The 20,439-nt window shown below is 49.3% G+C and overlaps 1 protein-coding gene across 1 annotated transcript; it reads right to left on the minus strand.

Annotated features, from left to right (window-relative positions):
- Window positions 1-218: 218 nt before the first annotated feature.
- Window positions 219-19,871, minus strand: LOC126941675 (zinc finger protein 345-like). The gene is made up of 7 exons (XM_050768344.1): window positions 19,865-19,871; window positions 19,447-19,613; window positions 15,913-16,066; window positions 13,323-13,411; window positions 12,412-12,538; window positions 7,467-7,568; window positions 219-3,230 (listed from the first exon to the last, which is right to left on the minus strand). Exons 1-7 carry the CDS (start codon window positions 19,869-19,871, stop codon window positions 1,438-1,440), a joined length of 2,439 nt encoding a protein of 812 aa, XP_050624301.1. The 3' UTR covers window positions 219-1,437.
- Between the last annotated feature and the right edge of the window lie 568 nt (window positions 19,872-20,439).

The following is a 20,439-nucleotide window of genomic DNA, read 5'->3' on the forward strand; positions in this document are numbered from 1 at the left end:
GACTGCAGTAAGCTGAGATCACGCCACTGCACTCCAGCCTGGTAACAGAGCAAGATTCCGTCTCTAAATAAATAAATAAAATAAAAGAACAATAGCTTTGTAAAATGTAGATCCTGGAAACATAATAAACAGAAACAATAGGACATTAAAAATGTCTATAAATATGTGAAACATATTTATATTTATATCCATATTTATATGAAACATTTATTGTTTAAGCCAACTGCAGATTCTGATATTTGTACCTTAAAGTTTTAAAGAAAACTAAAAATGTTACTTTAAAGGGTTAATCTTTACAGCTGTCTTCCCCCACTGAATATTCAGGCTCCAATTTAAGGAAGGATGAATCAGTTTAAAAAGCTTGGAGAGGCCAGGCGCAGTGGCTCATGCATGTAATCCCAGCACTTTGAGAGGCCGAGGTGGGTGGATCATGAGGTCAGGAGATCGAGACCATCCTGGCTAACACGGTGAAACCTCGTCTCTACTAAAAATACAAAAAATTAGCTGGGCGAGGTGGTGGGCACCTGTAGTCCTAGCTACGCTGGAGGCTGAGGCAGGAGAATAGCGTGAACCCAGGAGGTGGAGCTTGCAGTGAGCTGAGATCGCACCACTGTACTCCAGCCTGGGTGACAGAGCAAGACTCCATCTCAAAAAAAAAAAAAAAACAAAAGCCAGGCGTGGTGGCTCACACCTGTAATCCCAGCACTTTGGGAGGCCGAGACGGGCGGATCACGAGGTCAGGAGATTGAGACCATCCTGGCTAACATGGTGAAACCCCGTCTCTACTAAAAATACAAAAAATTAGCCGGGCGTGGTGGCGGGCACCTGTAGTCCCAGCTACTTGGGAGGCTGAGGCAGGAGAATGGCGTAAACCCGGGAGGCGGAGCTTGCAGTGAGCTGAGAATGCACCACTGCACTCCAGCCTGGGTGACAGAGTGAGACTCTGTCTCAAAAAAAAAAAAAAGCTTGGAGAGAGCTGTTGTTGGTGAAGGTCCCAGATGAAATGGCATCCCTTTTGGACCACCCCCTAACTATACCACGACCTAGGGACATGGCAGCATGGAGGAAATACGCAAGGGAAGCCCCTGGAATGATCAGAACCTGTCCCAGTTAGTGAAAAACTGTGCCACCTTCCCTCTAGGGAACAAAGGAACAAACCATCTCAACATATGGCGCCAGCATCCTTCTCTGGGGAGTTCCTAGTGTTGATGAAGAGCAGATTGCCAAAAGGCCGTTTATGCACCTGGATCCATCTGTTCCTGAAGGCAACATTTTTCTTAAGGTTCCTAGTGTTGATGAAAGTGGGATGGAACCCAACAGCAGGACAGCCAGCTCATTACACACTCAGGTTGTCTCGTCAGCATGAGTTCTCTGATGATCAGCAAGCTGTGTGCCCCAAGCAAAGGCTTTCTCAAAATCATCACAGAGGTAGGCATTCTAGCCAGTGTGAAGCCTCCGGTGTTCAGTCAGGTGTGAACTCCAGCTGAAACCCTCTCCACACTCCTCACATGCGTAGCATTTGCTGCCATTGTGGACCTTCTGATGTTGGAGAAGGTGTGAGATCTGGGTGTAGGTTCTCCCACAGTCGCTACACTTGTAAGGCTTCTCTCCAGTGTGAATCCTTTGGTGTTGGATTAAGTGGATGCTCTGGTTGAAGGCCTTCCCGCATTCCTTGCAGGTGTAGGGCTTCTCGCCGGTGTGAATCCTCTGATGTTGAGTGAGGGAGGAGTTGTGACTGAAGGTTTTCCCACACTCCTTACACTTATAGGGCTTCTCGCCAGTGTGGATCTTCTGGTGCTCAATGAGGTGCGTGCTCCGGCTGAAGGTTTTCCCACATTCGCTGCACTTGTAGGGCCTCTCTCCGGTGTGAATCCTCTGGTGTTGAATGAGGTGGGAGATCTGGGTATAGGCTTTCCCACACACTTTACATTCGTAGGGTTTCTCCCCCGTGTGAATCCTCTGGTGGCGTGTGAGGGAGGAGTTCTGGCTGAAGGTTTTCCCACACTCGGTACATTTGTAGGGCTTCTCGCCGGTGTGGATGGTCTGGTGCTGAGTGAAGGATGAGGTGTGGCTGAAAGCCTTCCCACATTCATTGCATACGTAGGGCTTTTCCCCCACGTGAGTGCTCTGGTGCCTCATGAGGTGGGAAATCTGTGTGTAAGCCTTCCCGCACTCGTGACACGCGTAGGGCTTCTCGCCGGTGTGAATTCGCTGGTGCTGAGCCAGGGACGAGCTGTGGCTGAAGGCTTTGCCACACTCAGTGCACTCATAGGGTTTTTCTCCAGTGTGGACTCGCTGGTGCTGAGTCAGGGACGAGCTGTGGCTGAACGTTTTCCCACACTCGTTACATTTGTAGGGTTTCTCCCCGGTGTGGATGGTCTGGTGCTGGGTGAGGGAGGAGGTGTGACAGAAGGCCTTGCCGCACTCTCTGCATTCGTAGGGCTTCTCCCCCGTGTGGATTTTCTGGTGGCGGGTGAGATGGGAGACCTGTGAGTAGAACTTCCCACACTGGCCGCATTTGTAGGGCTTCTCGCCGGTGTGGCACCGCTGGTGTTTGATGAGGGATGAGCTCTGTGTGAAGGCCTTCCCGCAGTCCTTGCATTTGTAGGGCTTCTCTCCGGTGTGAATCCTCTGATGCTCGGTGAGCGAAGAGCTCTGAGTGAAGGTCTTGCCACATGCGTGGCAGGCGTAGGGCTTCTCGCCTGTGTGGATGATGTGGTGCTGAATGAAATACGAGCTGTTGCTGAACGCCTTCCCGCAGTCATGGCACTTGTAGGGCTTCTCCCCGGTGTGAATTCGCTGATGGAGAATATAGTCCGAATGGTAAATGAAGGCTTTCCCGCATTCCATGCAGTTCAATGGTTTCTTCTCCACGAAGGTCCTTTGGCGTTTCAAGCTCTTCCAGGGCCTGCCCCACTTCCGGGGCCTGTCTCCACGGGGCACTCGTTGCTTCCTGATGAGGGCAGAGGCCTGCCAGAGGCTTCTCTCAAGCTCGTTACATCCAAGGCCTCTCTCCCCCAAGGTGTCTCCCTTGGAAGTAGCAAATAAACACGTCAGATGCCTCTCCTGCTTTCTTGGGTCCTCCAGTGGATAGTGACATGCCAAGGGTTTCCCCGCCTGGGCATCTGCAAGCACAGCCCTTGAAGGTCCCTCTACTGGGGAAGCCGAATCTTCAGAAATGCTCTTTTTTCGAGGTGTCTCTAGAATAGTCACAGAGTTCGTCTCCAAGTCTGAAAGAAATGGAAAATACCAACACCATCTGTCCCAGGACAAAGCAAGCTGATTACTTGGAAGTGGCAGTGTAAACCTAAAAAAAAAAAAAAAAAAAAAAAAACAAAAGAAGTTGCAAACTTGATGTTGCTATTATTTTTTTTTTTTGGGAGAGTTTCTCTCTGTTGCCTAGGCTGGAGTGCAGTGGCGCCATCTCCACCTCCTGGGTTCAAGCAATTCTCCTGCCTCAGCCTCCCGAGTTGCTGGGACTACAGGCACCCGCCACCACGCCTGGCTAATTTTTTGTATTTTTAATAGAGATGGGGTTTCACCATATTGACCAAGCTGGTCTCAAACTCTTGACCTCGTGATCCGCCCACCTCGGCCTCCCAAAGTGCTGGGATTACAGGCATGAGCCACAGCGCCCAGTCAATGTTGCTATTTTGAAAGGCATGGTGTACGTAGATTGATTCATGTTCTGACACGGAAGGATAGTCTCAATACACTCTAAAAATGAAGACAACCAAGTTGCAAACAGTTTATGTACACAGAGTTGCGTAGCCATGCTATAGAGTACATTTTTTAACAAATCAATATGAAAAATGATAGAAAAAAATCTAAGAAAATAGAGAGGCAAGAATATGAGTAGACAATTCATAGAAGAAAAGTAAGAGGCTGATAAATACATGTTTAGATGCTGAACGTCAGCAATAGTCAAAACAATCAAATCATTAGGATGCTATTTTACCCATTTTAGATTGGAAAATATTAAAGATATCCAGTGTTGCCAAGGGAGCATGGCACAGATCTTCTCACACTATATTTGTAGGAATGTGCAAGGAAAGAGTGAACAAAGGCCGGGCGCGGTGGCTCAAGCCTGTAATCCCAGTACTTTGGGAGGCCGAGGCGGGTGGATCACGAAGTCAGGAGATCGAGACCATCCTGGCTAACATGGTGAAACCCCGTCTCTACTAAAAATACAAAAAACTAGCCGGGCGTGGTGGCGGGCGCCTGTAGTCCCAGCTACTCGGAGGCTGAGGCAGGAGAATGGCGTAAACCCGGGAGGCGGAGCTTGCAGTGAGCCGAGATCGCGCCACTGCACTCCAGCCTGGATGACAGAGCCAGACTCCATCTCAAAAAAAAAAAAAAAAAAAAAAAAAAGAAAAGAGTGAACAAAAGGTCCATCTCACTCAGTGTTTTTTTTTTTTTTTTTTTTTTTTTTGAGACAGAGTCTCGCTCTGTTGCCCAGGCTGGAGTACAACGGCATTATCTCAGCTCACTGCAACCTCCATCTCCCAGGTTCCAGCCATTCTCCTGCCTCAGCCTCCCAGGTAGCTGGGACTACAGGCATGTACCACCACACCTGGTAATTTTTTTTTTTTTTTTTTTGTATTTTTAATAGAGATGGGGTTTCACCATGCTGACCAGGCTGGTCTCGAACTCCTGACCTCAAGCCATTTGCCTCCCTCGGCCTCCCAAAGTGCTAGGATTACAGACATCAGCCACCGCGCCCAGCCCATCTCACTCAGTCTTTGTTTGTCTCTGCAGACATGGCAATGACCCTTGGCCAATCTCTGGGAACTAAAGTCCCGGGATGTTTACAAAGGTGCTGGGTCAGATGTTCTTCCATATGCTCAAGACCACGGGTCAAGATGTACTAGGTTGTCAGCATTGTTAACTGTCAATAGGAAGATGCATGATGGGCACCTGGTACCTGGATTGGGGTCCTCACCGTGGCTGGTCGTGTAGCAGGTATGTGCATACGTGACCAACTCTCTTCAAGAACTCTGGACTGTAAGACTCCAAGTGAGATTCCCTGGGTGGAGACACCTCATACGTGTGTCTGTGGTTTTGCATTGGTAGAAAAAAGCACATCCGTGTGACCTGCACAGGGAAAGGGAGGGCTGGAAACCTGCGTGTGACCTCTCTTGCCTTTGTTAGTTCCTACTGTTCCTGTGTTACAAACTTTGCTGTAAACCGTCAATACAACTTGCCAAGTCATGTGACTCCTTCCAGAAAACTGCCAAACCAGCGGCTGGTTGTGGGACCCCCAAAACAGAGACATGACAACTAAATGCTATGTGAGATTCCTGAAATTATCCTCTTATCATTGGATTAGGCAATGGTATCTTAGATATGATGTCAAAATCACAAAGCAACACAAGCAAAATAGATAAATTGGACACTCAATATTAAAACCTAGGCCGGGCACATTGGCTCACACCTGTAATCCCAGCACTTTGGGAGGTCCAGGTGGGTGGATCGCTTGAGTTCAGGAGTTCAAGAACAGCCTGGGTAACATGGCTGAACCCTGTCTCTACCAAAAATACAAGAATTAGGTAGTGATGGCACACGCCTGTGGTCCCAGCTACTTGGGAGGCTGAGGTGGGAGGATCATCGAAGCCCTGGAGGTCGAGGCCGCGGTAAGCCATGACTGCGCCACTGCACTCCAGCCTGGGTGACAGAGTGAGACCCTGTCTCAAAAATAATAATAATTTAAAAATGTAAACCTTTGTGCTTCAAAGACACTAACAAGAAGTAAAAAGACAACTAATAGAATGGGAGAAAATTTTTTCCAATCATATGTCTGATAAAGAACTTGTTTCTAGAATATATAAAGCATACTTACAACTCTCTCTCTCTCTCTATATATATATATACACATACACACACACACACACATATATATATATATTTTTTTTTTTTTTTTTTGAGACAGAGTCTCGCTCTGTACCCCAGACTGGAGTGCGGTGGCATGATCCCGGGTCACTGCAACCTCCGCCTCCCAGGTTCAAGCAATTGTCCTGCCTCAGCCTCCCGAGGAGCTGGAATTACAGGCACCCGCCACCATGTCCGGCTAATTTTTGTATTTTTAGTAGAAACGGGGTTTCACTATGTTGGCCAGGATGGTCTCAATCTCTTGACCTCAGGATCCACCCGCCTCAGTCTCCCAAAGTGCTGGGATTACAGGTGTGAGCTACCACACCTGGCCACAACTCAATATTTTTAAAAATTCAATTAAAAAAGGGCAAGGTTCTCAATAGTCATTTCTTTAAAGATACACGAATGGCCAATAAGTACATGAAAAGATACTCAACATCATTAGACATCAAGGAAAATAAAATGAAAATCATGAGATTCCACTTCACACTCACTAGTTACATAATAAAAAAGACAGATAATAACAAGCATTGGTGAGGATGTGGAGAAATCAGAGCCCTCACACACTGCTGGTGGGAATGTAACATGGTACAGCCACTTTGGAAAATAGTCTGGCAGTTTCTCAAAAGGTTAAACATAGAATTACCGTATGATTCAACAATTCCACTCCTAGGTATCTACCTGAAAGAAATGAAAACATGCATTCACACAAAAACTTGTGCATGAATGTTCATAGAAGCATGATTCATAATAGCCAAAAAGAAGAAATAACTCAATGTTCACCAACTAATGAATAAACCAATTGTGGCACATTCATACAATAAAATATTATTCAGCCACAAACAGGAATGAAGCTCTCATACATAATGCAATGTGAATGACTCTTAAAAATATTATGCTAGGCCGGGAGCAGTGGCTCATGCCTGTAATCCCAGAACTTTGGGAGGCCGAGGCGGGTGGATCACAAGGTCAGAAGTTCGAGACTAGCCTGGCCAACATAGTGAAATTCTGCCTTTACTAAAAATACAAAAATTAGCCAGGTGTGGTGGCAGGCGCCCATAATCCCAGCTACTTGGGAGGCTGAAGCAGGAGAATTGCTTGAACCTGGGAGGCGGAGGTTGCAGTGAGCCGAGATAGCGCCACTGCACTCCAGCCTGGGTGACAGTGAGACTCCTTCTCAAAAAAAAAAAAAAAATATTCTATCTATCTATCTACGAAGAAAGAAAGAACATACTTGAAGGAATTCCATTAAAATGTCAAAAGTTAATTTTTGAGAGACATGAGGATTATGAGGGATTTTCATTCTTGCTTTATTCTTATTTAGATGTTCAAAGTTTCATTTATTCCTCCCAACCCTAGATACTCATGTCACCCCCTTTTCACAGACAAAAAAAATCAAAGCACAGAGAGGGTAAGTGACTTGCCCAAGGCTACACAGCCAGGAAGCAATCAGCTGGAATTTGAACCACACAACCCGACTCTAGAGCCCATGACGATCACCCATGTGTTCCACTGCCTCACCCCTGACTGAATCTCACTGACCATGAGAGATGGGGTGGGAAGAGGGCTTACACCTGCTGGATATCAGCACCCACCTGGACAGGTAACTCGCCAGGCCTCTCTCTCCTCCGGCCTCGGCTCTTCCCCTCGCTCCAGACGGGAGATCACGTCAGGTTTGGACCCAGGCAGCCCTGCCCCTGGGGAAAGATACAGGAGTTGGCTGTGGGTGCTAGGATCACAGGGAGGTCTGCAGGGAAGGTGCACGCATTGAGTGCCTAATGGTTAGAAGCACAAATGGCCAACGCAAGACTTATTTTTTGAGTGCTTAGCACCCTGCAGAGAGGCTGAGCCGACTTATTTGTTGCGTGCTTAGTACACTGTAGAGAGGCTGAGCTCTGACAAGGCTGTTTAAGGCTCCAGGTCTGTGCTGTTCGAGTTAACTGCACTGTGACAGCGTAAAAAACATTGTCTTCTATGTTTCGAAGACTTACTAAAGAAAAAAACCGTAAAATCTCTCAATCATTTGTTAATCGATTATGGTTAAATCTCTCAATCATTTGTTAATCGATTATGGTTTCAGTGTGTCAAGATGATACGATTTTAGATAGCTTGAAGTGAATAAAATGTATTGTTAAAATTAATTTCATTTCCTCTTTTGTTTTAACATGACCACCAAAAAAAATGTAAAATTACCTAAGTGGGTTTCTTATTTCTGATGGACAACTCTGGTTTAGATTCACTGGTGTGCAAAGCTTCCATCTCAAGGCTTCTAAATACATAAGTTAAAAACATACGCATTTTTTTTTTTTTGAGACAGGGTCTCGCTCTGTTGCCCGGGCTGGAGTGTGGTGGCACAATCAAGGCTCACTGCAGCCTCGACCTCCCGGGCTCAAGTGATCCTCCCACCTCAGCCTCCTGAATAGCTGGGACTACAAGCATACACCACCATGCCTGGCTAATGTTCAAATTTTTTGTAGAGATGGGGTCTCACTCTGTTATCCAGGCTGATCTTGAATTTCTGGGCTCAAGTGATCCACTCACCCCGAATGTTTCCTTTTTTTTTGAGATGGAGTTTCATTCTTGTTGCCCAGGCTGGAGTACAATGGTGTGGTCTCAGCTCACTGCAACCTCCACCTCCTGGGTTGAAGCGATTCTCCTGCCTCAGCCTTCCAAGTAGCTGGAATTACGGGTGCCCGCTACCATGCTCGGCTAATTTTTTATATTTTTAGTAGGAATGGGGTTTCACCATGTTGGCCAGGCTGGTCTTGAACTCTTGGCCTCAGGTGATCTGCCCACCTTGGCCTCCCAAAGTGCTGGGATTACAGGCATGAGCCACTGCACCCGGCCTGAACGTTTTCATTTTGATGAAACTGTCTTGAATCACTGTAGACAAACCTACCATCCCTGATTATAACATGAGATAATTACAACAATAGTTAGGGTGATACTAAAAAGCAAATATCTATTAAGGGCAGACTGCGTGCCAGGCATGTTTCTAAGCTGGTTAAATGTATTAGCTCATTTTCACCCTTCGGGCAGGAAACCGAGGCACAGTCTAGTGTTGTGTGAGCAGGAATGGAAGAAACATACAACACTGCAGGAAGTCACCGAGGGTGGAGAAATCAAAGGAAACTTCCTGGAGGAGGTGAGCCAAGAGGTGACTAGACTAGGGGTGAGGAGGAGACGAATTTTGGTTCAACAAACATACCCGGCCAGGCACAGTGGCTCACGCCTGTAATCCCAGCACTTAGGGAGGCTGAGGCGGGTGGATCATGAGGTCAGGAGTTCAAGACCAGCCTGGCCAAGATGATGAAACCCTGTCTCTACTAAAAATACAAAAATTAGCCAGGCATGGTGACGGGTGCCTGTAATCCCAGCTACTCGGGAAGCTGAGGCAGAGAATTGCTGGAACCCAGGAGGCGGAGGTTGCAGTAAGCCAAGATCGTGCCACTGCACTCTAGCCTGCGTGACAGAGCAAGACTCTGTCTAAAAACAAACAAACAAACAAAAACAAACATGCCCAAGGACCTCCCGGTCTCCCTGTGCCAGTCCCTGGCATTGCTGGAGATAGAGAAATGATCTGGACACTCCCCTGTGCTTGAGGGGGTCTCAGGCTGAAGGGGGAGGCAGACCTGGACACAGTTACAATCCAGGGTGACTCCGAGATTCCTCTCCAACAAGGATCCCATCCTCCCTCTGCCTTAGGTGCCCAGGCCTGTGGTCACAGCCTTCATCTCCGATAATGACACCAATCTCCCCATCTCGGTGTCAGACACCCCCTCCCACCTCCCAGCCTCCCAGGGACTTTCTCCACTATACTTTATCTTATTATTTCAATTTTATTTTTTGAGACAGGATCTTGCTCTGTTGCCCAGGCTGGAGTGAAGTTGCACAGTCACCGCTCACTGCAGGCTTGGCCTCCTGGCCTCAAGCCGTCCTCCCACCTCAGCCTCCCGAGTGGCTGGGACTACAGGTGCCCACCACCACATCTGGCTAATTTTTAGTTTTTTGAAGAGACAAGGTCTTGCTATGTTGCCCAGGCTGGCCTCGAACTCCTGACCTGCTGAGCACCCCTACCTGCTCTGCCCCTCTCGGCCTGCACTGAGCTCAGCACATAACAGCCCTGCCGTGGTTAGAACCAAACAGCCTCCGACCTGGGTGCTGGCGCCCAAGAAGCCTAAGGACATTGCCGCTAAGGCTTTTTTTTTTTTAAGACTGTCTCTCTCTCTTGTCCAGGCTGGAGTGCAGTGGCATGATCTCAGCTTACTGCAACCTCCACCTCTCGGGTTCAAGATTCTCCCACTTCAACCTCTCGAGTAGCAGGAACTATTTGAAAAGGGTAGAAACTGAGGATCCGAGAGGTGACAAGGATTATCTGGGCCTCGAGATGGCGCTGCTGAGGGAATGAAGAGGACAACACAGCTGGAATGAGAGCCAGAGAGGCCGCAGTTAGACACGAAGTCTCAGCAGCCTGGGAATGGACGGCAGAGGCGCACTGCTCCCTCCTACCCAGAGAACCTCCTGGCTGCTGGTCCCAGGCCTGCGGGGGACGAATGTCCCGGTTGACCTCAAATACCTCTCAGATCCTTCCTCCCTCCATTTTCTCTCCTCTCCTCTCTCCTCTCTTCTCCTTTCCTTCTTTCTTTCTTTTTTTTTTTTTGAGTCTGGAGTCTCTGTCACTCAGGCTGGAGTGCAGTGGCGTGATTTCGGCTCACTGCAACCTCCGCCTCCCGGATTCAAGCGATTCCCCTGCCTCAGCCTCCAGAGTAGCTGGGACTACAGGTGTGCACCACCACACCGGGCTAATTTTTCGTATTTTAATAGAGACGGGGTTTCACCATGTTGGCCAGGCTGGTCTCAAACTCCTGACCTCAAGTGATCTGCCCTCTTTGGCCTCCCAAAGTGCTGGGATTACAGGTGTGAGCCACCGCCCCCGGCCTCCACCAGGGGCTTACTTGGAGCTTGGATCCAGAATTTGCAACAGACAACTGTATGTTTTCTCCCCACTCTCCAAAATGATCGTTTTGTCATTTCTTCCTGCTCTGTGCTACACGTCACCCTCTCTTTTCAGCTGTGGCCCTCCCTTGTCACTCAAAGAAGCCATTGGTGTAAGAAGCTCCACCTTCCCCACCATGCATCCGGGCAAGGAACCGACATCTCTATCCTACATCCCGCCTCTGCTCTGGGTTTCTTGGAAACCGTCCCTGCTCCAGGCCCGGGCCTGCCCTTCTGCTGGCGCCCGAGCTCACCCCACCTCACCCACTCAACAGGCAAGGCCTTGGCTCCTCCTATCAGCCCTGCTGTCTATGGAATTGCTAATTTCTCCTCTCCTATCCTGGGTTGAATGACGTTCCACAAAAATTACGCCCATCCAGAACAGCAGAACGTGCCCTTATTTGGAAATGGGGTCTTTCCTGATGTAATTAGCTAAGATGAAGTCCTACTGGATTAGGGCAAGTCCTAAATCCAGAGACTGGCGTCCTTTTTTTTTTTTTTTTTTTTTTTTTTTTTTTTTTTTTTTTGAGACGGAGTCTCGCTCTGTCGCCCAGACTGGAGTGCAGTGGCGCGATCTCGGCTCACTGCAAGCTCCGCCTCCCGGGTTCACGCCATTCTCCTGCCTCAGCCTCCGGAGTAGCTGGGACTACAGGCGCCCGCCACCACGCCTGGCTAATTTCTTTTTGTATTTTTAGTAGAGACGGGGTTTCACCGTGTTAGCCAGGATGGTCTCGATCTCCTGACCTCGTGATCCGCCCGCCTCGGCCTCCCAAAGTGCTGGGATTACAGGCTTGAGCCACCGCGCCCGGCCGTTGGCGTCCTTTTTTTGAGACGGAGTCTTACTCTGTCACCCAGGCTAGAGTGTATGCTGCGATTTCAGCTCACTGCAGCCTCTGCCTCCTGGGTTCAAGTGATTCTTGTGCCTCAGCTTCCCCAGTAGCTGGGATTACAGGCGTGCGTCACCACGCCTCACTAATTTTTGTATTTTTAGTAGAGCTAGGGTTTCGCCATGTTGGCCAGGCTGGTCTCGAACTCCTGACCTCAAGTAAGCCTCCTGCCTCAGCCTCCCTGTCTCTACTAAAAATGCAAAAATTAGCCGGCATGGTGGTGCGTGCCTGTAATCCCACGACTCGGGAGGCTGAGACAGGAGAATTGCTTGAACTCAGGAGGAGGAGGTTGCAGCGAGCTGAGATCACGCTACTGTCCTTCTGCCTAGGTGACAGAGTGAGACTCCGTCTCAAAAAAAGAAAAGAAGCTGGGGGCACAGGCTGAAGAGTGTGTGGGATCCACATTTTACAGGACAGGCCAAGAGACTTGGGCCTTCCTAGCTGCTGGGACTCCAGGATCAGCTGGCAGAAAGAGAGGAACAGAGAGGCCAGGCACGAGGGACCAGCGAGAGGAGCACAGAGGCCCCCAGATGGCAGGGGATGGACGTGAATGAGAAGGGGGTGCCAGGGGGCATCAGAGAGAGTGCTGAGGGCATCAGAGAGGGATCCAGGGGGCATCAGGCCTCCCCCAGGGGGAGGGCAGGAGGAGGGGTCTCACCCAGGGAGAGAAGGTTCCGGTAGTTCTCTAGCATCACGTCTCGATACAGCTCCCTCTGGTCAGGCTCCAGCCAGCCCCACTCCTCCAGGGTGAAGTCCACGGCCACATCCTTGAAAGTCACTGATTCCTGCAAGGGCCAATTTCATTCCGTGGAGGGGCACGTCCTTCTGGAACTCGGGGGCAGAAGTGTCAGGGGTCAAGAGCCCACAACAGCCCCCTGGGCTGGAACATTCTGATTGTGCAGAATCAGGATGCCTGAATCCAACTGGCCTATGGGAACCCAACGGAGGCAGAAACTCCATAGGCACCTTGGTAGAAAGTAAACAAGGAGCCCTTTCACGTGACTCTTTACTGCCATCTGTTGGGAAGTCATTGTAATATGCCAATTAATTTAGCGTATGACAGTTTACCACACTGTCTGAAAACTGCTACCAGTGTAAGAGGTGTAAGCTGTGAGTCCTGCCCGGGATGAGGCATCCTTGTGCAGTGCATAACCTGCACAGCTCTAAGTGACAGTCCTAAGAAATACTTAAAGAAAAAACCGTCAAGCCGTTGTGTGCAGGAGATATTCGCAAGCCCTATTCTATCCCAGACCCCATCCCTGATCCTGACCCCCATTCCTGACTCCAGGGATGAGGCTCAGGGGTGAAGCAAAACCATCCAGTGCCCACTTTGCCTGGGACCCGAAAGGCTGCAGGGTTAGATGAAAGACTTTTAGACTGCATGACGCGGTCCCAGCTCAGAGCATTCTGCCTCTGGCCCCTGCTCTTCTGCACTGCCCAGCTCCCCTCCCCTCATGCCCCCTTTCCCAGAATTGGAAGAGTCAGGAGACCTTGAGATCATGAGCAGGGATGAAGAGGGCCCACTGGAGTCCACAAAGTCATCTTGGGGAAGAGAAAGCCCAGACTCACCTGGCCCTCGGCCATCAGGGTCCCATTGGCCATTGCTGGGTCCTGGGCATGTGCCTCTGGGAGAAGGGTCCAGGCCAGGGCCTGAAGAGCTGGAGGAGGAGACCACAGCAGAAAAGGGGTGATTCGTGACCCTGACAGACAGACGCTTTCCCCAAGACTCCTGGTCACAGAAGGGGCCACGGTCCCCTAAGAGTCAAAGCAAAGACCCAGGACAGGCTACCTGAGGCCCCCATTCCATACCAGTGACAACAGCCAGCAACCATGAGGCTGTCTCACCTTCCCAACACAAAAGCTCTCGGACACAGGAACTATGGTGATCCCTAAATGAGGACATTGAGGCACAAGACGTCAAGACTTGCTCAAGTTCATGGAGACAAAAAGTATCAGAGAAGTCTAGCCACAGGGTCACACCTATCTTTTTTCTTATCCTTTTTTTTTTAGATGGAGTCTCACTCAGTTGCCCAGGCTGGAGTGCAGTGGCACCATTTTGGCTCACTGCAACCTCCACCTCCCAGGATCAAGTAATTCTCTTGCCTCAGCTTCCTGAATAGCTGGGATTACAAGCACCCACCACCATGCCTGGCTAATGTTTACATTTTTAGTAGAGATGAGGTTTCACCATGTTGGCCAGGCTGGTCTCAAACTCCTGACCTCAGGTGATCCACCCACCTTGGCCTCCCAAAGTGCTGGGATTACAGGCGTGAGCCACCACAGCCTGCCTTATTTTATTTTTGAGACACAGTCTTGCTCTGTCGCCCAGGCTGGAGTGCAGTGAGGTGATCTTGGCTCACTGAAATTTCCACCTCCCGGGTTCAAGTGATTCTCGGGCCTCAGCCTCCTGAGTAGCTGGCGTTACAGGCACCCGCCACCATGCCTGGCTAATTTTTGTATTATTATCATTATTTTTATATGAGATGTAGTCTCGCTCTGTTACCTAGGCTGGAGTGCAGTGGCATGATCTTGGCTCACTGCAACCTCCACCTCCCAGCTTCAAGCAATTCTCCTGCCTCAGCCTCCTGAGTAGCTGGGATTACAGGTGCGCGCCATCACACCAGGCTAATTTTTTTGTATTTTTAGTAGAGATGGGGTTTCACCATGTTGGCCAGGCTGGTCTCGAACTCCTGACCTCAGGTTATCCACCCCCCCCCTTGGCCTCCCAAAGTGCTGGGATTATAGGTGTGAGCCACTGCGCCCAGACCAGGGAATTTTTAGAGAGGAGAAACTTGGCAGATGCCACCTTACCCATGTGAGTGAGGCTGATGTGGTGTATGGTGGGACAAGCCGAGCCCAGGGTCCCCAATCTGATGAGGAGACAGCATCACTCCTAGGGCATCCCTGCCAAAAGCGCGTGACCTAAATCTTATTATGAAGAAGCACCAGACAAACCCAGACCGAGGGACATTCTGCAAGTACATGGTCTGTAATCTTAAGAACTTCCAAGAGGAGACTGAAAACCGGTTCCAGATTGAAGGAGGCCCAACAATGCGTGCAATGTGTGACCTAGGATTTCCTGTGGCCATTAAGGACATTATTGCAGCCAGCTGTAATCCCAGCACTTTGGGAGGCTGAAGTGGGAGGATGGCTTGAGCCCAGGAGTTTGAGACCAGCCCAGGCAACATAGTGAGACCCCGTTTCTACAAAAAAAAGTTAAAAAATTAGCCGGGCATGGTGGCATGTGCTTGTAATCCTGGCTACTCAGAAGACTGAAATGGGAAGATCGCTTGAGCCCAGGAGGTCGAGGCTGCAGTGAGCTATGATTGCACCACTGCACTCCAGCCTGGGTGACAGAGCAAGACCCTGTCTTAAAAAAAAAAAAAAAAAAAAAAGAAAGAAAAAAAAAAGAAAAGAAAGAAAAAGAAAAAAAAGACAAAAAGACATTATTGGAAGAATCATCAAAAATTTGAATAAAGTCTATAGATTAGCTATTAGTATTACATCAATATTTCCTCATTGTGATCGTGGTGCTATGGTTATGTAAGAAAATGACCTTGTCTTTGGAAAACACAGAGATTCGCTAGGAGGGCTGGGGAGTGGGAGGACGCAGAGACCGAGAGAGAGCGACAGAGACCCACAGGGACGGGGACAGAGAGGCAGAGAGACGGGGCACAGAGATTCAGCGAAAGGGGGACAGGACCTGGGGCGGCAAGGGTGAGGGGAAGATCAGAGAGAGATGGGAGACTCAGAGAGAGAAGAACAGATGCTCAAGATAAGGGGAGCCGAGACCGAGTCTGTGCCAGTGCAGTGCTGCTCTCAGGCTCTGGGGTCAGAATCTGGGTTGCAGCTCTACCAGCCTGAGAGAAATCGCGGAGTCTCCCCGAGTCTCAGTTTCTTCAGCTGCAAAGTGAGGAAAGATAGGTTCCCCTTCCTGGGAGAGCGCAGCAGTCCCAAGGTCCGCCGGACTCCTTGCAAACAGCAGGCGCCCAATTCCTGCGCGCTGAGCCGTCTGAGCCGCGCTGATACTAGGTGGGACTCAGGGAATGCCAAGAGGGGGCGGGGCGTCACCCACAGCGCCCTCCCCCCTTCCACCCAGACCCAACTCGGGCCCGCCCCCGGAGCTTCTGCTAGCCTGTCTGTCCCGGCCCGCACCCACCTGCTCCGGTCGGGTCCGCGAGGTCCGTGCGTTCAGGAGGATTTCGCTGGACAGCCAGGCCTTCCCTTCCTCCGACGGGCCCCGGAACGCGCCTGCGCGCTCGCTGTCTCGGAACTGTAAGTCCCGGTACTTTAAACTCGGCATCGCGACTGGACTACATTTCCCAGAAACAATTGAAGCTCAGGCTCCTCCCGGCCTAAGGGCTTCTGACTGCGGGGGAATGCTGGGAAATGGAGTCTGGGAGCAGGATGCGGAGCGGGAGTGAGGGGACTGTCTTTGGATACATACACAATAGCTTTTGGAGGAAAACTGGTATTTGGGACATGCCTGACTGTACTGGCACGCGAATATCCCTGTTTTAGGCAGAGGCGATGCCACAGTCCATTTAATCCAAATTTCTCCTACCATGGCTGAAGTATTCAGGATAGATAGAAGTTGGCGCCATGTAAACTGATGGTGAATGAATTGAACCACTGTTATTCAATTTCCCTGGGCATCTGCCTTCCTGTTTGCTCAGTTTCACCCATCACTTCTTAAAGGGCAGTGTGGTAAAGGCAATGGAGCCTATCCTGGGAGCTTGGAGATGTGTGTTCAGGAGTGCAAGGATGGTTTGATATTAGGACATTACACAATTTATCTTTTGACCTTTCCGAATATATCAATATGCAACCATGTCTATAGATACTAAAAAAACCTTTGGTAACATTCAGTAACCCTAGATGCTGAGAAAGCTTACAAAAAAAAATTCTGTAACCAGTCATTTCTAGATAAGCTGAATAAATTGAGCATATATTTATATTGAACAACAATAGCGACAATGTTAAAGAATTACTGGCCTCTTCTTGTGTTTATGTCCATATAATCAAAACCTCATATCAGGCTTTATCATAAAACACTAAAAGAATTGCCAGGCTGGGTGCAGTGGTTCACACCTGAAATCCCAGCACTTTGGGATTTCAAAGAGGGAAGCTAAAGAGGGAGAATCACTTGCACTCAGAAGTTTGAGACCAGCCTGGGCAACATAGCGATACCCCCAACTCTACAGAATATAGAAAAGCTAGCCAAGCACAGTGGTGAGCACGTGTAGACCCAGCTACTCAGGAGGCTGAGGTAGGAGGATCAATTGAACACAGGATGGCAATGCTGCAGTGAGCTGTGATGGTGCCAGCCTGGGCAAGAGACCAAGACCCTGTCTCAAAAAAAAAAAAAAAAAAAAAAAAAAAAAAAAAGTAAACCATATATGTGCTCATGAGCAAAAGCTAGGTGGCCCATTGCCAGAATGAAACAATAATAGGTGTTACTTATTGACAACACGTTGTGAGCTTTACTAGTTGACTGAGCTGGCACCACCACCCTATGAAGAAGGCGTTGCTCTCCCTATTTTACAGACAAGGACACTGAGATAGAGGATTTATGTCATCCCCCCAAACTCCCAGAGCTAGTTGAGGATGGAGGCAGGATTTGAATCCAGGTCCAGCCCATATTTGCAACCACTTCATTTTACTGCTGCCAAGTTTGCTCCTTTTTCCTTGCATCCTGATAACCAAATGCTCCAAGCACAGGTTGTACTGTCAGCTGAGGCTCTAGAGTCAGGGTGGCATGGAGCAGAGCCTCAGCTAATCTATAATAGGCATGTCATATTGTGGAGACAAAGGTGACTCCATCTTGGATGGTAATCTGCCTTGTTGACTTCTGATTAATCCTAGTCCTGGGAATGCCTTCTTATTTCTACTTTACTTACTGTCTCTAGTGTAAGAACATGTCAACCCTGATGTTTTCACACTAATTATAGGCTATGACACAAACAGCATTCCTTTTTTTTTTTTTTTTTTTCTGAGACGGAGTCTTGCTCTGTGCCCCAGGCTGGAGTGCAGTGGCGCGATCTCGGCTCACTGCAAGCTCCGCCCCGCCGGGTTCACGCCATTCTCCTGCCTCAGCCTCCCAAGTAGCTGGGACTACAGGCGCCCGCCACCTCGCCCGGCTACTTTTCTTGTATTTTAGTAGAGATGGGGTTTCACCGTGTTAGCCAGGATGGTCTCGATCTCCTGACCTCGTGATCCGCCCGTCTCGGCCTCCCAAAGTGCTGGGATTACAGGCTTGAGCCACCGCGCCCGGCCTCACAAACAGCATTCTTGCCTGTTCTGGAGGGTTGTCTTAACCCTTGTCTTGCTAAAGCAAGTATTCCCCTTCCGTATGTGAGATAAGCCTTGGGATTAGGGAGTAACTGTGTGGAGATAGATCTGTCCTGCTGCCACCCAAGACCCCATGCTTCCCTTTGTAAGTTCCCCAAATAAATCGCCCCTTACCAACGAACTGGGTTTGTCTCCCTCTTTTTTGGTTTATTGGATCCTTCCACATTTGGGGATTATTTTGCATAAATAGTCCTTATATGGAACACACATGAACAAGGAGTAAGCCTTCATCACTATAAGCCATGAAGGAGGTTGTGGGGGTGTTACTGAAGCATAACTACTTATCCTGGCGGATACAACTGTCTCCAAAGGCTTTGATGAAGCTGAAATTTGATATTAAATACAAGTTATTATCAGAACTTTGCAAGTCATTAACTGCTCTGTGCCTCAGTTTCCTCATTGTACATGGGGCAATAAGAAGTACCCTCTTTATCAGGTTATGAGATTTGAATAGGTAGATAGAAGTAAAGCCATTAGAACAGTATGTGACAGATAGAAAACACCATGTAAGTGTTTGCTATTATTAAAAACGCGTTAGGCTAGGCACGGTGGCTCAAGACGGAGTCTCACTCTATCGCCAAGCCGGAGTGCAGTGGCACGATCTCGGCTCACTGAAACCTCCGCCTCCAGGGTTCAAGCGATTTTCCTGCCTCAGCCTCCATAGACGCGCGCCACCACGCCCTGATAACTTTTGTATTTTTACTAGAGACGGGGTTTCACCAACACGCCCTGCTAACTTTTGTATTTTTACTAGAGACGGGGTTTCACCGTGTTGGCCAGGATGGTCTTGATCTCTTGACCTGGTGATCTGCCCACCTCAGCCTCCCAAACTGCTGGGATTACAGGCGTGAGCCACCGCGCCCGGCCCCAACTGTGACTATTTGCTCTTCCTTCCACCTTTTCCCACGACTGCTTTCGGAAAACACCTACTTTTCTTACAAGAACAAGTTCTTACAGCCTCTCCTGCAGTAAACTTTCTCTGATTTCCACCGAGCTCAGCCGGAGCTGGCAACTCGCTCTCTTGGGTTCGCACAGGAACATTCCAGTATCTTAGATCCTATAGGGCTATGTGCTAACCGCCGTGTTGTAATTCTTTGTAACTGTCCGTCTCTCTCGCTCCAGTCTCATCACACTATAATTTATGTAAGTCTTAATTATCTGTTTATTCCGCACTTCTCCCAGGAAATTTCCAGGAATTTGAGGAAATGTCTGGACCTGCAGCATGAAGACGTTAAAACAAACCCGTAACACTGCTCACCACTGGCCAAGCAAAAAGTATTTTGGGACCACTAGTTTGCGACCCTCAAACTTGAGTTTTTCCCAGGTGCTGCAGTCCGGCTACCAGTTCACAGGTGCGCGTGAAGTCAAGAACCTCTGACGCATCTGCGGTAGCCACGTCCCCGGCCAGCGCACAGGCGACGGTGACGTAGCGCGCACCAGGAAGAGAGTCGTCATGGCAACCAGCGTTCCGTCGCCCGGCCACGTCCGCAGGAGACTGGAGCCGGCTCCCTGCGGAGGCGCGGAGTCGAGAAAAAGAGGAGGGTGCAGTTCTCGGATATAGTGAGGCCCAGACATTAGGGCCTAGTTCCCGCGGACTTTCAACGCGGAGTAATAGCCAATGCCGCGTAGGACAGTGCGCCTGCGCAGGCTGAGTCCGTAAACTACCATTCCCAGAGTCCTTCCGGTTGCAGCCAGATCAATTTCAGAGGTTGACGCCAGTGCTCTACCTCTTCAAACCTGCTCATTCAAGGCGCACGTACTGCGCATGTGCTAAAATGGTATCTTGGCAACGGATGGCTGGAACAGAGAAGTCAAGGTTTCGACCAATCAGAAGTCGCGCTCGGCCGGGCGCGGTAGCTCGTGCCTGTAATCCCAGCATTTTGAGAGGCCGAGGAGGGCGGATAACTTGAGGTCTGGAGTTCGAGACCAGCCCGGCCAACATGGTGAAACCCCGTCTCTACTAAAAATACAAAAATTAGCTGGGCATGGTGGCACATGCCTGTAATTCCAGCTATTCCGGAGGCTGAGGCAGGAGAATAGCTTGAAACCGGGAGGCAGAGGTTGCAGTGAGCCGAGATCATGCCACTGCACTCCAACCTGGGCGACAGAGCAGGACTCCATCTCCAAAAAAAAAAAAAAAAAAAAAAAAGTATCCGAATCTAGTATTCAGGTGCACAGAGGGTGAATAATTGTAGTTCAGATAGAGAAGAAAACCTGTGCCTTCCACATTGACCACCGCTCTTCCTGTTTAACCATCCTCGAGGGTTACACTGAGTCATGTCCTTTCAGATGCATTTCCTTCCCAGAGGAGAAATGGTTGTCCCTTCAAACCCTT

This window comes from Macaca thibetana, chromosome 19 (assembly GCF_024542745.1).
Source record: "Macaca thibetana thibetana isolate TM-01 chromosome 19, ASM2454274v1, whole genome shotgun sequence".
In the NCBI taxonomy this organism is placed as follows: domain Eukaryota; kingdom Metazoa; phylum Chordata; class Mammalia; order Primates; family Cercopithecidae; genus Macaca; species Macaca thibetana.